The sequence below is a fragment of the Hemiscyllium ocellatum genome, chromosome 8 (assembly GCF_020745735.1).
Source record: "Hemiscyllium ocellatum isolate sHemOce1 chromosome 8, sHemOce1.pat.X.cur, whole genome shotgun sequence".
NCBI lineage: Eukaryota > Metazoa > Chordata > Chondrichthyes > Orectolobiformes > Hemiscylliidae > Hemiscyllium > Hemiscyllium ocellatum.
In genome coordinates this window covers 49,599,426-49,622,881 of record NC_083408.1, presented here as the reverse complement: position 1 = coordinate 49,622,881, position 23,456 = coordinate 49,599,426, and the positions used below count along the sequence as shown (strand labels likewise).

Below are 23,456 nucleotides of genomic sequence, written 5' to 3'. Positions count from 1 at the left end.
GTGATTGCAAAAACACCTCAAGATTGTATTTCTTGAGCACATTGTGTCTGCCAAGAACTTGACCACATTGAGTCATACAGCACAGAAATAGACCCTTTGGTCCAACCAGTCCATGCTGAACATAATCCTAAACTAAGCTGGTCCCACCTGTCTGCTCCTGGCCCATACCCCTCCAAACCTTTCCTAATCGTGTATTAGAGTAAAAAGTGAGGTCATGTATTATCCAAATGTTTTGTAAACATTATAATTGTGCCCACATCCACCACTTCCTCAGGAAGTTCATTCCAAATGTGAATCACCCTCTGCGTAAAACATTTGCATCTCATGTCTTTTTTAAGTCTCTTGCATCTCACCTTAAAAATGTGCACTCCTAGCCTTGACATCCCCCATCCTTGGGAAAAGTCAACTACCATCAACTCTATTTACAAACATCATTATTTTATAAACCTCTATAAGGTCACCTCTCATCCTCCTATGCTCCAGCTTATCCAGCCTTTCCTGATGACGGAAACCTTCCATACCTGGCAACATCCTGGCAAATCTCTTCTGAACCCTCTCCAGCTCAATATCCTTCCTATAACTGGGCAACCAGAACTGGACACAGTATTCCACGTGTGCCAAAATATTACAGCAACAGACTTTAGAATATCCTAAACCATACCTTTTGCCTTCAAAAATAATCTATGGGGCAAAGTGTTTTTTTTTAAAAAGTCAATCTCTCTAGAAATCTGTTTTTGCTGAAGTGTGTGTGTGTGTGTGTGTGTGTGTGTGTGTGTGTGTGTGTGTGTGTGTATGTGTCTGTGTGTGTGTTTTGGGGATACTTAGTGAATTTTCTATATTACTGATTATGTACCTTTATTCATTATCGCACTTTTACTGAATTAATTTTGGCTTAATAATAAATCAGTAAGTTTGTTTATTAAGAAACCTGGGTGATAGATTTTTTTGCTTAAAAACATGCAGATAAATTATTTAATTATCCAACGGTAACTGGCAAGGAGTATTTTTATTTTATGCTGTGACCTATGGTGTAGTGGGACAAGAGTGATGATGTATTCCCCCAGGCTCATTCATAACAGCCCGAGTACCACCCATTCGTGTCCAAAGGGATTACTAAGAGGCATTAAGCAGCAGGAACACTGGTCATCTTTCCCTTCCTAACCCCAAAAAAAGCAGAGGTAATTCTGACACTCAGCTGCCATCTTGGCAGAGATCCACTACTTTAGTTCCGAGCAGGAATCAAATATGAAACTTTATGAGTTCTTTTAATGCAAGAGCTCCTTTGTGCAATAAACTTAATATTAGAAGAAAAATAAGGTCTACTGATAAGTATAAGGACTGAGGCAAAGGTAATTTAGCAGCAGAACTGCAATGGTAGTTGAAATCTATGCATGTTCCTGTTGAGTATGTTAACATATGATTCACACAATGAATGTACTGCTTGGCATATCGGTAATCTCAGTTAGAATTAAAGGCAGCAAACTGAAGATATTTCCAGATATTTCAAAGCTAACAACACAGATGGAACACTTGCTATGTAGCATCCATAGCTCTGAACTAAGGCAGCCAGATTCAGGTCCTACCTACTACTATTTTTGTGTGGATAACATGAATTTTTTAGGGATTACTTTTTAAAAAAAAATCATTAAACTATGAGATGAATACAGAAATTTAAGTAATTTTCAATATTCTTTCAACTAATTTCAGCAATATGTTAAGTAACCTGAACTGGCTACCCTCAGCAATAATGAAGACTGTTCTTTAAATCGTCGAAAAGAACATCACATCTCACCATTGTACATTTTCATGACACTTTTCAGCTCAAAGCACTTCACTTGCAACCTTGCTTCGTAAAAGCTTTAATCTAATAGTTGAGTGTTTTAAAACTAGTGTTAACTACAGTGGCAACACAGCTGGGGACCTAAATGTGACCCTCAAGAAAAATTGGACCAGCCTTTGAAAATAATTTTCCCACTTGCTGTCTTATAACTGGGCTGGAGTGAAATCAACAAATTACCAAGCAAAGAGAAAACTGTACACCCATCAATAAGGGCACAACACTTATCCCTCTTTCAACTTACAGGATCAATTTTCATCCACTTGCACTTTGAGAGTGGTGCATAATAATAGGTTACACATACTCCATTTCACAACTCAGCTACTAAATTACTGTAAAGAATACCCACAGCATTTTTCTGCAGTGAAAGACATTGCTGCTTGATTGTAGCGTACTGTTTAAATGAAAGTCACCATCACTTATGGATTAAACGTTAGAAGAGACTAATTGTATATCAACAGCAAACAACCACATAAGTATGCTTGCTCTGTGAGGGATGGCAAAAAATAGAAATGATTTTACCTCAAATTGCTAGCACTTCACACACAATAACATTTTACAGAGAGCAGCTTGCTTTCGGTGTATTAGGTATGGCAGGGAAGCAGTATAAAGTGTAAAGTTACCAACAGACAAATGTTACATTAGCACTTACACGGGCAAGCTATTCTCCTTCAGGAGACAAATTCTATCCTTGTCAATACTAATTTTACTCCAAGTAGTAGAAAACAGTTTGAAAAGATGAAAATTAGAGCTCTGTGCTGGAAAGAGCCAAGCTCATTCAAGCTTAAAGGCCATTTTGTTGGCCCAAGGTGCTGAGGTGCAGCTTGAAAACATTTCCACAACTTCCAGGTCAACCCATTCATCTATAGTAAACTTTGTTTTTTTTTATTAAACCTGTCACAGGTTTTAATGTCAATACTTTTCCACTTAAACAAACCAATCTTTTCAAAGAAATAAAAATATCCTATACACTGTTCAGTACTTGAGCAATTTTTTAAACTGATTCTTAAAGACAGAATAAGGAACAATGTTAACAAGAAAGTATGTGGTTTTCTTAAAAAAAAAGTCAACATATATTTTCTGTAAAGTCAAATGATTCGGATGTTTTCCATCAATTTTAACCTTTTGAAAGAAGCAGGTTTTTTTTCTGCAGGCTAGTCAAACTATACCACAAATGTCCTCCAGCTTAGACAGCAAACCAGACAGATTCAGTGGCTGCTCCATTCTTACATGCTGTTCAGAGGCTGGACAGCAGGAGGCAGGATTCAAGCTGAAATGCCAGTTTTCTCACGTTATGATGTTGCCATCTAAGAACCGACAAAAATGCAGCAAATTAATTACAGAGACAGAAATTTGCAGAATTGTCAACGAGGACTGCAAATGAAGCACAAGCTTGCATCAGATTATTTTTCAAAGTCCCCAAATGAATACAATTTCTCAACCTTAGCTTGGCAGCTACTAAGATTCACTTGAAGTTGCCTCTGTTGGTCAAGGTTACATACTTTTACATCTATTTGGGGGAATCAGGAATTTGGGATAATAGAGGAAGGGGCATTTGATAGTGAAGATCAGATACAACATTATCTGAGCAGGCATGAGGGGCCAAATCACCTACACTACTTCTAATTCTTATCACGAAATACAATGTGATGCTAATTTGAAAAAGATGCAAAATCAGGCACTGGATTCATTTAATTAGCATTTACCACAGAAAAAAAAACTAATCAAAACTGTTATGATAGATATATACATCATGTCAAGACTATGAAGAGTCATTCCAATGTCGCCATCACCCACTTCGTATCCCGGCTAAATGGCGGGGAATCACCAATTGTAGATCAGCCCAACCCCTTTGGAAAATTGCCCAAGTATCTGACAAATAGTAATGCTAAGATGGCATTTATGTTTGACCAATGAAGTGTGATTATTTTTTCCTTGAGCAGGCATCACCCTGAAGACTTCAACATTGATGGGCTATTTGGCCTGGCTCGATGAGTTAATGCACTTCCTCACCTTCCTCATAAAAGGTTTAAATGATTGATTTGTTGACCAACTTAAAGATTAACCAGTGGAGGGCTCTGGGGCTTAGTGTTCACTATTTCACAATGTGGCCCATCAGTGCAGCTCTGCATCATTGCAAATATGAAGCAGATAAAAACTTCCCAGATGCCGCATTTCAATAAGCAGTATGGAAACCATACTCTGCAAGATATACTGTTGAAATTCATGGGTTATTGCCCAAGAAAAGAAGAAAATAAAAACTGTCCGAATGTTGAAATTTGCTAAAGGAATCTGACACTCAATGTCTGCTGTTTAATTAGAACAAAATTGTAACGTCCTTCTGTTTCCAACATTAGATTAGATTAGATTAGATTACTTACAGTGTGGAAACAGGCCCTTCGGCCCAACAAGTCCACACCGACCCGCCGAAGCGCAACCCACCCATACCCCTACATTTACCCCTTACCTAACACTACGGGCAATTTAGCATGGCCAATTCACCTGACCCGCACATCTTTGGAATGTGGGAGGAAACCGGAGCACCCGGAGGAAACCCACGCAGACACGGGGAGATCGTGCAAACTCCACACAGTCAGTCGCTTGAGTCGGGAATTGAACCCAGGTCAAAAGTAAGAGTTTCAAGAGCTAATAACATCCTTTCATCAAACTCCTACAGGTGGTGAAATTCCACAGAATATGCCGTGGAAAAGTCAAGTCTTTGGACTTTCTAACTGTTATTCTTGAGGATGGAGTGATTTTCTAACTGTTATTCCTGAGGATCGAATGATCAGATTTTATCGAAGGTTTATAGAGGAATTAGGCCATTTTTAATTTATAGTCAGTTTAAGAATGATGATACAAATAACAGCTTGGTGCCCTACCTTGGAAAGCTATGCAGTTTTGCCTGTGCTCAGGAATTCCTAACATTCCTCATAGTTAACTTGGCCAAGTTAATTTTTGATTATTTTCCACCTATTTCTATGAAAAAGTAGGGTAAGGCGAGGTGAGATACATTGTAAACAGGAAAAAAAATATCCATTTATTTTGAGGGTTTTCTTTCTCCTACCCATCACAGAGTGTCGTTCTTTTTCATTTTTGTGAAATCTATTGGAATAAGTTCCAAATATTGTGGTTTTCTTTCCTGCATGCTTCTGATGTAAGTACTGTCTCAGATATTTAACACTGTTTTATTACCTTTGAAAATGAAGCAACTTCTCAAAGTCTTCTGCTTTTGCCCAGTTGATTGCAAGTTGTTTACAACTCTAAAATATGCAGCACTTTCAAAAACCGTTGTCACCAAAAACTTGTTGAGAGGATCTGATCACACCCAGCATACCTTTCTATTTCAGCTACTGTATTCTGACTGTCAACGAGGACTCTTATCCCCACTATCAGAAGTTCCAAAACTGAAGAACAGATGTAAGAATTGAGTGGCTTCTTTCACTTGAGATCACATGGTCACCACGGGGATGCAGAGCTCAGCATATGATGTTCACAATGCTCAACAAAATACAGGCTTCAAAACCAACCCCACCATTGATAGCATCAGGAATACTGTTTGACATAAGCCAATGCCTATCTCATTTAATACATGCATTAATTACACATCATTAGTTATCGTGGAACAGTATGATGCAATTGAGTGGGAGTTAGCTTACTTCCCAGGGTGAGGGACTGGAGTAACAGGCTCAAGAACCTTAAGTCAGCCGACTTCCTTCCATAAAAGACATTTGCAAACCAGATACCTATTCACAACAACAATGTGACACAAACACATTTTTAAAAAATATTTCCAGATGTTACAATAGCTGAATACAAATATTCAACTGGCCACGGTGGGATAACATTTCAGGATTATTTGTCCAAACCTTTAGCTTATTTTAATTCAACACTAATCAAGTAAGGTTAAGATCATACCATTTTGTCCGATCAATGTTGATAGCATGTGGATGAGATGGGCTTATAATTCAACTCATTGTATCTGACTCCAGGAGAATAGAGCCAAGCGAGATCACCTTCAAACACTAACTTTGCTCATTATTCTTCATTTATCAATTGTCATAATAGTAACTTCAGTGGGAATACAACTGCCAGGATTTCAAAAACCTCAAGGTAGCCTTGGAACTTTGTTAAAGTGACATGTGCCTCCATATTATCTTGACAAACTACAATTTATATTATAAAGCATGAGAAATACAAGTTGATGAAAGGGAAGCACAGTAGTAATTTTTAGAAACATTTTGTAACAACTGCAATAGAATTTCAGATGGTGAGGGGGTGGCAAAACCTCAAGTGTTTATTCAAAAGACAATTGGATGCTGTGCTGGTGGGGACTATAGATTTATATGGAAGGATAACCTTCCCTCATCTATTGATATCTTTAAAATCTGTTTGGTATCAGACTGGAGAGCTTAGGTAATTTTGGGGACAGTTTAATTAAGATTGGTAATGAGGGGAGGAGAATCACCATATTCAAATTAAGCATCTTCTTTGTTCAGAACAGAGAACGTACACACTGTTCAGTATGAGGTGGACATAACAGAAGCTTTTACAGGTGATTGTAGATAGATACAGTTGCCTGCTTAAAGTCCTTCTCCACTGGTCCTCCATCCACAGTCATCTACATTTGCAGCTTATTTATTTTCTTTGCTCCATATCCCTGTTTTTTTTGCTGCCTGAGCAAAACTGCAACTATAGCAGTGCAGCAATCCTACTTGCGTAATTCTGATGCACACGCCCAATATATGTACTGCTATCCTCACCATGTTGGTGCTGCCAACCAGGTGTGTGTGCACGGAGCATAAACAATGTTTCCGTTTCAAAATGGCACTGACAGTGTATAAATGCCTGCTGTGGAGTCAACTGTTAATACATTTATTTTGTTCCTATTGTGCACACCCTAAAAAAGATCAGCATTAATGTTCATGAATTTTGCATGAGATCAAGGCCGGACAAGCTTTGTGAACATCTATGATACCTTTATCCTGTTTTATCATACAAGTTATTTGCAGTTGCCGCTCAAAAACTGAATGTTTCCGAGATTCTTTTTGTTTTATGGAAGCATTAGCTTCCTTTGCAAAATGAAGATATTAATACATGGTCTTGTTCTGAGGATAACAAACTGACATTCCTCTTATACTGACCCATCGATATTCTTCATCTGCCATTATGAGACAAAGAGATTAACGTTATCTTAGACTGTTATCTGATCTAGGTTCCTTCATGCAGGTGCTTATTTTATGTGGCCAATAATCTATCCTCTTCAAGAATATGCATCCTGCTGGTCGGGGTGTTATGACAAGGGGTTAACGCCCCCCCCCCACCTTCCATGCTGATTTAAACTTGCACTACAGAAATGATTTAATCTGTGCTGAAAGCAGTGAAAATTCGAGAGGCCAGAACTATCCCAAAAGTCACTCTTTAAAGTAAAAACCAACAACTTTTTTAAACAAGTCTAACAGAATAATAAGCTAACAACTATTTACAACTCCTTTTGCTAACCTATCTTTCACTTTCTCTTCTATTATACTGGTCTGATAAAACCCCCTACTAAGATTTACCAAAAAATTTAAATTTCAAAACCAGCCAGCTGCCACATCTTCTCTTCATATTTTCCTCTGTCTTCTTTTCTTCTTCTTAGGGATTTCTGTTTCATAGGTCATTGATAGGTAAAGATACCTTTAATAGAGTTATTCTCCAGGTAGTCTGCATATGTTGGTGGCTTGGCAGTTCTCCTCCAACTGTTCAATTTTTTTCAATGGGGTTTGTACCCCAAAACATTGGATCGCTTCATTGCTTTTAATATTGCCAAAATACTAAGTTCGCACTTGATTGGAGTTTAGTATCTTTGGGGTATAATTTAAACTGATTGGCCGAATTTGAAGTTGTTTTTTGTCTCATAGCAACCCAGATACTGCTAGCTGCTGGACCAAATGTTACATTGTAAATTCTGCAGCACTCTGTGTGCTTGCTACATCTTTCAACTCACTTAAAGGTACAGTATGCCTTACACCTTCATAACAGGAGTAAGGATAGAAAGTGGAAGCGCACATCTGCTAGACCAGTCTATATATTTCTTTAGGTTTCAGCGACTGAAGGTGTCTTTTAAGTGGGCTCTGGGTAAATACCGTCCACATTGCCTTTGCAAGAATCCATCGTCAAGAATGCTGGTCTAATGGTACCATCCTCTCTCTCTCTCTCTATCTCTCTCACTCACACTCTCACACACACACAAAATTTACTTCTTCTTTTAAATAAAGCATTTTACCTTATTATGGGGTGTAAAGATTTCTTTTATATATGTGGAAAGCGGTATAAATAAATAAATGGCTATTGTTTTAGTGGTTTACTCATTTCAGTCATAAGTGTTGGTAATTGTTCATAAAGTGTCCAGCCAATGGTTATATCACCCAAAATTATTTGCATTATGGGATCCAGGGTAAATTTTTAATTTCCAACCTGCACAATATTAACGAGCTATCAGAAAATAAGGAAAAAGATGCTGTGTTCATGAAACATTTATCTGTTTCCATTGCAGAGCAGAAATATTGACTTTGTTCAAAACACTCTGATCTAGTCTGACATGACTTACAGTTAAGTTCTCCATGTTTGGAAACATGAAAAGTTTTCAGAAGAAAATACTTTTCTACGAGAATCAGTGTCCCCATTTCTTCGAAGTTTCAGTCAGTTCTAATTTGCTCCACAGTTTCCCTATTTACACGACTTGCTTACCTAGAAATAGATCAATGCTATTCCACAACCTGTGCAACTTTGAGCATTTTTCTGTTTCCTTGACATTCTTATCGATTTATTTCTCCAAGATAATTTTCAAGTTTATTATTTTGCAGACTACTGCTGGTTGAATTTGCTTCTTATACAAATATCTCATCCATGAATTTGTTATATTGTGCATGATTATCAAATTAGTGTTTTAATATATTTACTCCCCTTTCCCCTTTGCCAAATGGAACTGAAGAAAACTACACAACAAACTTTCATCTTCAAACAAAAAGTAAATCATGGAACATGGTTTCTGCTGCACCTCAGTTTCATAGAAACATTCATCTTCTATTCTTCCCGCAGTTTGTATTAATTTGAGTGGATTGTCACTTCTTCACTACCGATTTTCATTTATAGGAACAATGCAATTTTCTAGTTGATGTTAAATCAAGATTAGATTGTAATATCCACTTTACAGTAACTGACCTTGACAGACAGGGTGTGGTAACAATGAACTCGGTGTCAAACCATTCAGCATCTACTCACTCTTGTACAGCTTGAATTGGACCTAATGTATGTACTGTATGTTACTCTACCTAATTGATACTGGCCATTATATTTAACCACTAGTTTCTCATCTTAAGCCAACAAAAACATATGCATCACAAACTTTAATTCTCCAGCTATTCTGGCAATCACAACCTTTAGGCTGTGGAATTCTTGAATTCTACTATCTATTGTGAGGGAAAGTGTGTTCTGATTTCTCACTTCAATGGTCCATATTTATTTTTAATGTTACTCATTCTTGATACCGAACACATTGAATAGTTTCTCCATTCTGTGGAGTACTGTGTGCAGTTTTGATCCCTTTATTTAGGGAAAAATATAATTTCGTTGCAGGCAGTTCAGAAAAGGTTCACTAGGATGATCCTTGGAATAGAGGGATTGCCTTATCAGCAAAGGCACTCTATTCACTGGAGTTTATGCTAATGAGAAGTGATTTCATTGGGAGGTAATGTCCGAGTGGCATTATCACTGGACTGTTAATCTACAGACTCAGACAATGTTCTCAGGACCTGAGTTTGAATTAAATAAAGTCTGGAATTAAGAGTCTACTGACAACCATGAATCCACTGGCAAGTGTTCAAAAAATCCCTCTGGTTCACTAATGTCACTTAGGGAAGGAAACGGTCATATCTTTACCTGGTTTGGTTTACATGTGACTCCAGACCTAAAGGCTCTTAACCCCTCTCTGGGCAATTAGGGATGGACAACAAATGCTGGCCTAGCCAGTGACACACTGATCCTATGAATAAATAAATAAAAAAGAAACATAGAGTTCCTTGAGGATCTTGACAGGGTAAATGCTGAGAGAATGTTTTCCCTTCTTCAAGAATCTTGGACTAGAGGGCACAGTCTCAGATAAAGGGGCAACAATTTAAAACTTCGATGAGGAAGAATTTCTTCTCTGAAAGGGCTGCGAATCTTTGGAACTGCTTAACACAAAGAGCAGTGGGGTCAGAGTGTGTGTGTGTGTGTGTGTATTATATATCTATACATAATATAGACAGATAGATTCTTGATCATTAAGGGAATCAAAGTTTACGGGAAAAGGGCAAGAAAGTGGTCATGAGGAATGACTGATCAAACATGATCCTATTGAATGGTGGAACAGTCTTGATGGGCTGAATAGCCAACTCCTCTTCCTACTTTTTATTGTTTTATGGTCTTAGAACATTCTGCTCTGGATACTCTCTTCTCAAAGACAAAACGGAAGTTATTCTTTGAGCTCACCTGCCCTTAAAATCATCAGATTCATTTTTGAGTGGGCCCAATCATAAAAACAGTTATATTAGAAAAAAACAGGCTAAACTCTGTACTCAAAAATGACTTGAATTCACTGCAGTTATTACTGTGCCAGCCCAAGACCATTAATTAGATGCAAAGCTTTTCTTCAGTATAAAGTTGGTATTTGTATGTTGAAGATGATCAAAGTGCCTTTGGCTATGTAAGTACAGGAGTGATTGGATGCCAAGTATATAGAATGATTCTGAAACTTGCTTCAACCTATTTTAAAACCTGACACTTGGAAATGTTCCATGCAGCTCTTATTATTTTTAACCTGCCAAAATATTTTTCAACCAAGCATCTGGACTTAAACCCCTCTGAGCCCCTGCCACCATATTGAAAAACAGACTTCTTGTTCATTATCTCTTTTAATCTCCCTGGTTGATAACTTTTAATTTTTAAATCACTCCACACAAAACTCTTTCTTTCAAGTTCTCTGATGGATATAGGCTTAATCTCAGAACGGTAATATTTGCATGGTAAATGTAACAATCAGGAAATAGGTTAAAGCCTATTAGCAGCAGGGAGCATATGTTGACAAAGTATGCAAGATTTCCCCACATTTCCTACGCAGCAGGAGCTTCTAATCACATCATGAAGTAGTTCTTCAACACAGCGCAAGCCTGTTATTTAAGCAGCAGCAAGCCTACTTCCTTCACTTTGATGCTTCACTGCAGAGGTAAGTAAACCATTTACTTTCATAAACTTCAGCTTGTGCTAAATGTGTTGCAGGAGCATCTGAATACATTCTGTAAAGGGGCACTCGTGGACACTGTTCGCAGCATATTAATACAAAAAAAATTATGATTTATGTATACAAATCTAACAAATGCATAAGTCCTGATATCATCATTTCGATTTTTTCAAATTCAAATTTTATTTGCTTTATGGAAAAACCAATATACTCAAAGCAAAATTCAGAGAAACTTTGTTTCATACCACTCCAGCATGGTCAACAATATGTTGTAATCCCATACATCATTGCTCCCCAGTTCCACTTCATCCTCTAGCTCATTCGGCGTGCCAAGGAAGAAACTTATCCTTTTCTGTTCATCAAGGAACACAAGATGCAACAACTCAGAAATATCCATGACCCTCCAGAACCTTCCTCCCCTTCATATCAGTCTGATTCCATCCCCTCTCCCAACCCAATCTACCGCAATGTATTTACAATCCCTCCCGAACTTCAGTTCTCTGATACTGAACATTCAGTTTTACCCCTCTGCATTCCCACCTGAATAATTCCAGGCATGACATGTCATTGACCTCTTCGTCCATTACCTTAACTTCCGTCCCCATTTCTTTGGATAAGAGCCCTCTCCCAGTCCCACAGACCCCTTCGTCCACCTCCAACATTCTCCCTCGATCTGGACCCCTCTTTCTGGCCTTTTACCTGCACTTTACTTGCTCATTGAGAAGTGTCGACATTATATCGGTTGCCTTAATTTCTCTGCACACCCCCCCTCACCCGTTCCAACTTATCTCTCCGTGAACTGGCTGCATTCCATGCTCTCAGATCCAATCATGACTTTGTAATTAAGCTTGCTGACAAGGATGGTGCTGTTGTTGTTCGGTGGACTGGCCTCAACATTGCATAGACTGAGCACCAGCTCTCAGATACCTCCTCCTCGACCATGACCCCACCATGCAACATCAGGCCATTGTGTCCACTATGGTCACTAACATTATTTCATCTGCGGACCTCCATCACCCATCCCCACCACTTCTTCTTGGTAAAAAAAAACACTATTACCACAGCCTCCGGGCTCATAGTCTCCAAACCCTGCACAGATCGCACCTACCTCTTTCCCAAAATCCACAAACAGACTTATTGGTTCTGCTGCTCCTGCCCCACAGAGCTAATCTCTTCCTTACTCAACTTGGTTCTGTTTTCTCCAAATGTCTAGCCCCTGCTCAATTATATCCACAATTCCTCTGACATGTCATACCAGTTTCAGAATTTCCAGTTTGCATCTCTAGCTGCCTCTTCTTTACCACTGACATGCAATGCCTTTACAAATCCACCATCAGGATGGTCTCAGGGCTCTCTTCTTCCTCTTGCCAATAAAACCCAAACCTTCCCCATACCGCACCACCCTCCTCTGCCAGCCAAGCTCACCTTCATCCTGAACAACTTCTGTTTTAACTCCTCTTACTTCCTTCTGATCAGAAGGATGGCCATGGTCACCCACATCGGCCCCCAGTTATGCCAGACTCTTTGTGAGGTACATGGAACATTCTTTGTTCTAGTCCTATTCCAACCCCCATCCATAACTATTTCTTCAGTATATTGTTGGTATCATTGATGCTGCTTCCCCCTCTCATCCGGAATTAGACAGGTTTACCAGGCTCGCTTCCAATTTCTACCATATTCTCACCTTCAGCTACATCCTGCGACCTATAAAGACTTCATTCTCCCAGTTCCACAGTTTCCATCACATCTGTTCTGATGATGCCAACTTCGACAATGGGCGTCTGAAATGTCCAACGTCTTCCTCAACCGAGCAAGAAGTTGACAGGGCCCTCAGCTGGGTCCCACCCATCTGCAGCACTTCAGCCTTCACCCCCTCTCTTCCCTCCCATAACAATAATAGGGTCCCCCCTGTAACTATAGAAAGTGGAACACTTGCCCGTTTACCACCTCCCTTCTTAGTATCCAAAAGCCCAAACACACCTTCCAGATAAAGCATTGCTTCACCTGCACTTCACTCAACCTAGTCTACTGCATTTGCTGTTCACAATGTGGTCTCTACATTGGGGAAACAAAGCAGAGACTGGGTGACTGCTTCACAGAGCACCTACTTTCTGTCTGCTAAAGAGACCCTGAGCCCGCCAGCTGCCCGTCATTTCGATATAACACCCTGTACCCTGGCCAACATCTCAGTCTCAAGCTTGCCTGTGGTGCTCCAGCGAAGCTCAGTGCAAGCTGGAAGAACAGCACCTCATTTTCCACTTGGAGCTCTCCAGCCTTCTGGACTCAATATCGTGTTCAACAATTTTAGGCTTGAGGTACCTTTTACCATGTCCTTATCCCAACCCCCACACACCAGGCCTTGTTATCACATAGTCTGCTACTACACACAACCTGTTATTCACCATTAATAGCGCTCATTAGTAGCTATTCATTCTCCCAGGCTGACTGTTGTCCAACTGTTCTTGTTTCTCTTTGGACTCTTGTCTCCACCCATCATTTACTCCTTGCCACACCCACCTACCCTATCTTCTGCATAAAAACCAACTTTTTCCAACATACAGTCAGTTCTGAGAAAGAGTCACTGGCCCTGAAATGTTAACTGATTTTTCTCCAAAGATGCTACCAGACGTGCTGAGCTTTTCCAGCTATTTCATCTTTGTAAAACTAATTTTGGATATGAATATAATTTGAGCAATTGACTATTGTGATATAGATCATGATTACTGTTAATTTCATTTTTAAAACCTTTACAATCATCTTTTACACACACCCTGTCATTCACACTGGGACCAGATCAGTCATGATCACATTGAATGTTGGAAAGGTCCAAATGGTTCCTTGTGGGTTTGTTCATGTGTAAGACACAGTGGCTCAGTATTTAGCACTGCTGCCTCACAGCGCCAGGGACTCAGGTTTGATTCCAGTCTGTGTGAATTTTGCACATTCTCCCCATGTCTGCATGGGTTTCCCCCAGGTGCTCCAGTTTCTTCCCACACACCAAAGATGTGCAGGTTAGGTGAATTGGCCATGCTAAATTGCCTGTAGTGTTCAGGAATGTGTAGGTTAGGTGTATTAGACTTGGGTAAATATGCAGTCATAGGGTAGGGAAGATTACTCTTAAGAGGGTCGGTGTGGATTTGTTGGGCCTAATGGCCTGTTTCCACACTGTAGGGATTCTATGATTCTATGAAGATAGTTGAAATATTATCATATAAAGATTTGCTTAACGGCTTCTTAATTGCAGTACTTAGACGATGACTAGAACTCATTAGTATACTAAATATTGACAAATATATCAACATTAACCCATCAACTGAAAGCAACCTTTCAATAAAGCTACGCTCCTACTTTGCTGTTAAGTAATTTAGTTTTTGTTTAGACCACCTATCTAAACAACAGCAATGGACTGAATGTTGGATTTTTTTTATGATGCCTGAGTTTTGTTGAGTTTCTTTAGAGGGTCTCTCAAAATGAGGACATAACAGGTTCTCTCACCATATCTGCTGATAGACACTGCACAAATTACCCACCACACCACTGTGGAGTCTATCATACACAAGTCCGGCTCCACTGTACCATGTACCAGTCCCAGAACAACTTGATACTCAGTGATTATCTGCCAAAAGGTCTTGTGACCTTGTCATCTTTGGGAGGCTACTGTGCATGCGCACAAGGCTGCCCTACTCACTGACAAACAGTATCTGAAATTTTGAGAAAGCGAAGATCATATTGTAACTCTCTGACTGGGACTTAGGGATCATGGGAGTGGTGAAAATGATAACTATCTTCTTCGCTGAGGACCAGCAGAGCAGGCTGTGCCACCAGGCCCTGGATACCTAGTCCCTGTTCACACCTGTGTTCATACTGTCTTTATGGTGCGGAGGAATGGCCAGCAGTACTGTCAGAACATCAATGCTCTTCTCCGCTGTAGGCTAAGTACCACACACTTTTCTCAGCTGCCTCACACTCACTCTCTCTCTCCCACCACTCATGCCTTGCCATTCTCACAACTGCCTGCAACACCTTCTGCCACTCGATCTCACTCTTCACATCGCATATCATCCATCTTGCATACCCTTTGTGCTACCTTCCCATTCCCTTGGAACATCTCACCAACTTCATACCACTTGCACCAACAGCCATTCCACCCACTTTCAGGTCACACCTTTCTCTTATTGCAGAAGACAGCCCATAACTGGGCAAAGTGAGGTTATACAGAGTGGCTGATTGCTCAACATTGAGTTCCTCAAGCCTCATGAGGAGAAAATCCTCACACTGTCAGGAGAAGACCAGGACCACCCCTGCAGAATTACCAATGCATCCATGCCCTAGCACCAAAGTAAGAGACACTCTTCATGCCACTGCATCTTACACAGTATTTTCAGTGTCATTTATTATATACAATTTCTATCCACAGGCTACAATATGGTTCTCTCTCTTCATCAGAGAAATGCCTGGCTCCTTCAAAGGCCACCACCTGGATATCCACAGATGGGACTACTGTGGCCTCAGGGAAAGCATTGGCAAGACTTCCCCCTGCACCCAGGACCGGTTCAGTTATTGACACTGTAATGGGAACATTAGGCTTCGAGCGTGTGGGACCACAATTTGGTGAACACATCACAGCAACAGCTCTGCAGCTAGCTGAGGAAGAAGTACCCTAGGTCACTGGCACTCAGAAACTGCTGGAGACCAGGTACCTGCTCAGCACTCAGCTCGAGAGGACACTGTGGCGTACACATACAGATGGAGGAGGAGCAGACGGCAATATAGGATGCAATGACCTTCACAGCTCAGAAGTTGCATCAGTGCATCATGCGACCATTTGGCTGCCTCCAAGGACAAGTTGAGAGTTGTCATGAGGAGCCAGGGTCAGTGTCTGCACACAATTTCACTTCATCACCTCAGAACTGAAGGCATGTGATGGGGAAATGTTTGGAGGTGGGGGGCACCTAGCACACACTCTAGATGCCTCTTCCGCACATGCTGATAGGACAGTGTCAGGAACACCCTGCTGGAGGAGGAACCACCATACACAGGCCCGTGAAAGTTTCCGCTCAGGACACTCCACATTGCCAGGCCCTCCACCTCACCTGACCGCTGCGATCCTTGGATGTTTGTGCTGAGGAAGGTCAATCAGCCTCTTGCAAGACGTCCCTCAGCATGTCTGACCTGCACAGATATTAGCACCCACGGGGTTTCTCAACCTAAGGCCCAGAACCCCCCAGGGCTCCATGTCGAGCAACGTCCCTTCATCCCAGACTTGGAACCAGGGAGTGCACTAAGGTAATGGGATAGAGAAGACTTATTGAGGCTAATTGGGTGGCACAGCTGACAATGGTTTGTAACAGACTGTGAACTGTAGTATAAATAATGTGCTTTAATTTGAGTTCAAGATTTTTAGAAATGAAAAGAAAGTCATTTCTGCAGACAGCACAGATTTAGAAGGCCCAAAACTATTTCTATGACTGAGCAGGCCCTCTGGTTCTCAAAAAAAATAATTTAAACAGGTACAATGGAGTGGGTGAACAGCACAATACTATTTCCATCGTTTGGAACAATGACAAATGAAAATCAAGTCTTGGATAGAAATGAGGAGCTCATTTACACACCTGTATTAGGAATAAGGTGCAAAATTGCTCCAAATGAGAATGTTCTATTGATAAGAAATCTCATTAAGAGATAAAAGGACTGATTTAATTAGATTAATGGCTTTCTTTGCCTGGAATATATAAAGGAATACAGTGAGTAATTGCATTATCTCCATTCGACAGTCTTTTTGGTATTGATTGTGAATAGTTGTTTCAAATAAGAACAAATAAAATGCACCAACACCTTAAGCAAAGCAAATATTTAGCAGTGAGGAAATTAGCATTAAACAACCACAATACATAACTATCAAAGATTGCTCTGTACTCTCGTTGACACTATCACCCTTTCTCCAATTAATTGTTCCTGCCTTCCAAAGAATCTCAGAACTTTCTCTTCGTTATCGCCCCAACCCGGTGCCAGGCAATTCTTTCCTAGTTTTGTAGATTAGATTAGACTTACAGTGTGGAAACAGGCCCTTCGGCCTAACAAGTCCACACCGACCCGCCGAAGCGAAACCCACCCATAACCTTACATTTACCCCTTACCTAACACTACGGGCAATTTAGCATGGCCAATTCACCTGACCCGCACATCTTTGGACTGTGGGAGGAAACCGGAGCACCCGGAGGAAACCCACGCAGACACGGGGAGAACGTGCAAACTCCACACAGTCAGTCGCCTGAGTCGGGAATTGAACCCAGGTCTCTGTTGCTGTGAGGCAGCAGTGCTAACCACTGTGTACTTGTGTAGAAATTATCAGGAGGATTTTGTGGGGGACACAGACCACCCACTTAACTCCAATCTAAATGTCAGTCAGTAACTTGCTTACCTAAAATCCAGCTATCCCACCCAAAAATACACTTATTAGTGAAATACATCATTGGCAATCATTCGCTAATGATTATGATGGTCTAACATGTCACTGATCATGGATTCAGCGTGTTCTTCTGTGGCTCCTAAGCCTGACCTTGGGGCTGTATTTCTGCCCACATATATTATATGTGGAGTACGCCAGTTTGCATGCGATGTGGACACATGCTGGAAATTGAGGCAGTGATGATACACTGGGGGTGGCCTCAATTTTGGCAGATGAGGTCTTCCATACCTGCCAGGAAGAAGTCACAGAAGAGAGCTGCTTGTCAATGTGACTGGTCACATGACTGGTAGGCAGCAAAGTGGTCACAGCAGCACCAGAAGAGAGTAGTGACCATTGGTGGGACTACAAGTCACCCCAAAGAACATGAGATCATCATCTTAGACTTGCAAGGGCAGCAAGGATCTTTGGCAAGTCTAATTACGAGACTTATTGGGGATATGGGTGCGGCATTCTGGAGTTGGTGAAGACAGACCAGAGTTTTGGGGGAGGAGGGAAAAGATAGAGGGTTATGACCTTGAGGATGGAATGGGACTGTTCGTAAAGGGCACAGGAGACATCTAGAAGTTTGTGATAGCTGCTAGACTGTTTACTCTGCTCTGTCTTCCCCTACCAACTTGAAAATTGCAGCAAATTATAGCTGTTAAGAGGCAGTTCATTGGCCAAATAAGAACCACACTAGGCCCAAGGGAGGTGGCCTGCCTCATGCCTTACACTCTCCCACCAACCAACAGCTTACGTAAAACAGGCAAAAAATTAGGTGTAGGTTGGAAGGCAGCTGGCTGGACACTTGCTTTTTTTTATGGGATCCATACCCACTCCATCACCTTTGCCCACCCTACACTGAAACGTAAGATGGTGTGTACCTGAAGAATTCATCCCCATAAATCTGTAATCTCTTCGACTGAGAGAACATTGACCTAGAAGATTAACTCTGCTCCTTCCTCCACAGATACAGCCTGACCTGTTGACTGCTTCCCAGCCTTTACTGTTTATATGTTTTTACTGACAGTGGTGTGGATTTGACGTGCTACAAACAATCAGACAAATAATCTGGGTCAACTCTCTGGCCTAAAAGGCCACTGCTTTTTACAGCTGAATCAGACAACTTCATGATTAATAAAATAGTTTAAAAACCAAATTAAAACAAAGCTCTGGCATTGTAATACAGCAGAATGGGTATGTAATTAGTAAATTATACGTCAGGTCCAACATGGAGTCATACAGATGCACAGCATGGAAACAGACCCTTCGGTCCAACCCGTCCATGCTGACCAAATATCCCAAACCAATCTAGTCCCACCTGCCAGCACCCGGCCCATATCCCTCCAAACCCTTCCTATTCATATACCCATCCAAATGCCTCTTAAATGTTGCAATTGGATCAGCCTCCACCACACCCTCCGGCAGCTCATTCCATACACATACCACCCATTGTGCGGAAAAATTGCCTCTTGGGTCTCTTTTATATCTTTCCCACTGACCCTAAATCTATGCCCTTTAGTTCTGGACTTCCTGACCCCAGGGAAAAGACTTTGACTATTTACCCTCATAATTTTGTAAACCTCTATAAGGTCACCCCTAAGCCTTTGACGATCCAGGGAAAACAGCCCCAGCCTGCTCCGCCTCTCCCTATAGCTCAAATCCTCCAGCCCTGGCAACGTCCTTGTAATTCTTTTCTGAACCCTTTCAAGTTTCACAACATCTTTCCGATAGGAAGGAGACCAGAATTGCATGCAATATTCCAACAGTAGCCTAACCAATGTCCTGTACAGCTGCAACATGACCTCCCAACTCCTGTACTCAATACTCTGACCAATAAAGGAAAGCATACCAAACACCTTCTTCACTATCCTATCTCCTGCGACTCCACTTTCAAGGAACTATGAACCTGCACTCCAAGGTCTCTGTTCAGCAACATTCCCCAGGAGCTTACCATTAAGTGTATGAGTCCTGCTAAGATTTGCTTTCTCAAAATGCAGCACCTCACATTTATCTGAATTAAATTCCATCTGCCACTTCTCAGCCCATTGGCCCATCTGGTCCAGATCCTGTTGTAATCTGAGGTAACCCTCTTCGCTATTCACTATACTTCCAATTTTGGTGCCATCTGCAAACTTACTAACTGTACCTCTTATGCTCGCATCCAAATTATTTATGTAAATGACAAAAAGTAGAGGACCCAGCACTGATCCTTGTGGCACTCCACTGGTCATAGGCCTCCAGTCTGAAAAACAACCCTCCTCCACCACCCTCTGTCTTCTACCTTTGAGCCAGTTCTGTATCCAAATGGTTAGTTCTCCCTGTATTCCATGAGATCTAACCTTACTAATCAGTCTCCCATGGGAACCTTGTCAAACGCCTTACTGAAGTCCATATAGATCACATCGACCGCTCTGCCCTCATCAATCCTCTTTGTTACTTCCTCAAAAATTTCAATCAAGTTTGTGAGGCATGATTTTCCACGCACAAAGTCATGTTGACTATCTCTAATCAGTCCTTGTCTTTCCAAATATATGTACATCCTGTTCCTCAGGATTCCCTCCAGCAACCTGCCCACCACCGACGTCAGGCTCACTGGTCTATAGTTCCCTGGCTTGTCCTTACCACCCTTCTTAAACAGTGACACCATGTTAGCCAACCTCCAGTCTTCCAGCACCTCACCTGTGACTATCGATGATACAAATATCTCAGCAAGAGGCCCAGCAATCACATCTTTAGCTTCCCAAAGAGTTCTAGGATTCACCTGATCAGGTCCTGGGGACTTATCCACTTTTACCCGTTTCAAGACATCCTGCACTTCCTCCTCTGTAATCTGGACATTTTGCAAGATGTCACCATCTATTTCCCTACAGTCTATATCTTCCATATCCCTTTCCACAGTAAATACTGATGCAAAATACTCATTTAGTATCTCCCTCATTTTCTGCGGCTCCACACAAAGGCCAGCTTGCTAATCTTTGAGGGGCCCAATTCTCTCCCTAATTACCCTTTCGTCCTTTATGTATTCATACAAACTCTTTGGATTCTCCTTAATCTTATTTGCCAAAGCTATCTCATGTACCCATTTTGCCCTCCTCATTTCCCTCTCAAGTATACTTCTACTTCCTTTATACTCTTCTAAGGATTCACTCGATCTAACCTGTCTATACCTTACATATGCTTCCTTCATTTTCTTAACCAAACCCTCAATTTCTTTAGTCATCCAGCATTCCCTATACCTACCAGCTTTTCCTTTCACCCTAACAGGAATATACTTTCTCTGGATTCTTGTTATCTCATTTCTGAAGGCTTCCCATTTTCCAACCGTCCGTTTACCTGTGAACATCTGCCCTCAATCAGCGTTCAAAAGTTCTTGCCTAATACCGTCAAAATTGGCTTTTCTCCAATTTAGAACTTCAACTTTTAGATCTGGTCTATCCTTTTCCATCATTATTTTAAAACGAACAGAATTATGGTCGCTGTCCCCAAAGTGCTCCCCCACTGACACCTCAGTCAACTGCCCTGCCTTATTTCCCAAGAGTAGGTCACGTTTTGTACTTTCTCTAGTAAGTACATCCACATACTGAATCAGAAAATTGTCTTGTACACAATTAACAAATTCCTCTCCATCTAAACCCTTAACTATGTTTAGAAAGTTAAAATCCCCTACCATAACCACCCTATTATTCTTACAGATAGCTGAGATCTTACAAGTTTGTATCTCAATTTCCCTCTGATTATTGGGGGGTCTATAATACAATAAGGTGATCATCTGTTTCTTATTTCTCAGTTCCACCCAAATAACTTCCCTGGATGTATTTCTGGGAATATCCTCCCTCAGCACAGCTGTAATGCTATCACTTATCAAAAATGCTACTCCCCCTCCTCTCTTGCTTCCCTTTCTATCCTTTAGGGTGTAGGTTTGCTCACTGAGCTGTAGGTTTGATATCCAGATGTTTCATTACCTGGCTAGGTAACATCATCAGTGGCGACCTCCAAGTGAAGCGAAGCTGTTGTCTCCTGCTATTTATGTCTTTCTTCTGGATGGGGTTCCTGGGGTTTGTAGTGATATCATTTCCTGTTCATTTTCTGAGGGGTTGATAGATGGCATCTAGATCTGAGGGGCGGCACGGTGGCACTGAGGGGCGGCACGGTGGCACAGTGGTTAGCACTGCTGCCTCACAGCGCCAGGGACCTGGGTTCAATTCCTGCCTCAGGCGACTGACTGTGTGGAGTTTGCACGTTCTCCCCGTGTCTGCGTGGGTTTCCTCCCACAGTCCAAAGACGTGCGGGTCAGGTGAATTGGCCATGCTAAATTGCCCATAGTGTTAGGTAAGGGGTATATGTAGGGGTATGAGTGGGTTGCGCTTCGGCGGGTCGGTGTGGACTTGTTGGGCCGAAGGGCCTGTTTCCACACTGTAAGTAATCTAATCTAATCTAATCTAATCTATGTGTTTGTTTATGGCGTTATGGTTGGAGTGCCAGGCCTCTAGGAACCTTCACAAACCTTGCTTTCTATCCTTCCTGTAGCATTTGTATCCTGGAACATTAAGCTGCTAGTCCTGCCCATCCCTGAGCCAAGTTTCTGTAGTTGCTATGATATCCTAGTCCCATGCTCCTAACCATGCCCGGAGTTCATCTGCCTTCCCTGTTAGGCCCCTTGCATTGAAATAAATGCAGTTTAATTTATTAGTCCTAACTTGTCTCTGCCTGCCCTGACTGTTTGACTCACTTCTGTTCTCAACTGTACCAGTCTCAGATTGATCTTTTTCCTCACTATCTCCCTGGGTCCACCCACCCCCACCCCCAAACCTTACTAGTTCAAATCCTTCCAAGCACCTCTAGCAAACTCCCCTGCCAGTTTATTAGTCCCCTTCCAATCAACTTGGTTGTTATGTTTTGGACGAGTAATTCAGAAGCCTGGACTCATGTTCTAGGGCATGAGTTTAAGTTTAACCAAACCAACTCAGGAATTCAAATTCAACTCATTCAACTGATTAAAAATAAATGTGAATATGAAAGCTAGAATCAGTAATGACGATTGTGAAACTATTGAAATGTTTCAAAAACTCATGAAGTTCCCTAATGTCCTTTAGGAAGAAAATCTGCAATGTTTACCTCGGCCTGAAGAGGTTGTACTGCATTCTTGTGCCCCCTGTATATCGCTTATTTCATATGTTCCTCACCTATATGTGATTGTTCCACGCTAATGTAACTGACTCTTAAATGCTCCCTGAAAAGGTCTTACAAGCCACTCGCATATTGAGAAAGTGGCTCACTGCAATCTTAAGAGGCAATTAGGGATGTGCCTAATTAGGGATATGGCCTTTCCATAATGCGTAGATCCCACAAATGAAACAATAAAGAAAGCTTATTTTTAACATAGCCAAGTGTGAGACAATAAATTTTGATAAGACACAGAACAAGGTTGCATGGTCTGAAAATAAGAATTCCAAAGGATGGAAGCAGCAAAGGATCTCTAAGAGATTGGTAAAAGTTGCAGGTCAATACGGCTATAATAAAGCAAACTAAGCACATGGTATATTTCCAGTAAGACAGAATTTAAACATAGAGAAATTATGGCAACATGGATTAAGCCCTGAATCAAAGCAGTTAAATCAGAAATCAAAAACAATTAAATTATCTGTATAAAATTTTAGTTTGGTCATATTGTGTGCAGTTCTGGTCTCCACACAATGGGAATGATGTTGAGGCTTTAGAGAAGGTACAAAAGAGGTTTACCAGGATGTTGCCTGGATTGCGTGTATTAGCTTAGGGAGAGTTGGATAAACTTAGATTGTTTTCACTGGAGGGTTGGAGGCTGAGGGCATGACTTAGTAGAAGTGTATGAAATTATGAGAGTTATGAATAGAGTGGATAGTCGGAGTCTTTTTCCTAATGCAACAATG

At 41.2% G+C, this 23,456-nt stretch overlaps 1 protein-coding gene across 2 annotated transcripts in view; it reads right to left on the bottom strand.

Moving 5' to 3' along the window:
* dph6 (diphthamine biosynthesis 6) overlaps positions 1 to 23,456 on the bottom strand; it is a 294,336-nt gene that overhangs the window by 36,605 nt on the left and 234,275 nt on the right. The window contains exon 14 of one of the 2 annotated variants that reach the window (XM_060828372.1): positions 3,100 to 3,144. The exons of the other annotated variant lie outside the window; for it this stretch is intronic. Within the exon in view, the coding sequence (XP_060684355.1) occupies positions 3,130 to 3,144 (15 nt within the window). The 3' untranslated portion in view covers positions 3,100 to 3,129. Of the gene's footprint in view, positions 1 to 3,099; positions 3,145 to 23,456 lie in introns of those variants that run through there. 2 annotated transcript variants of the gene reach the window in all.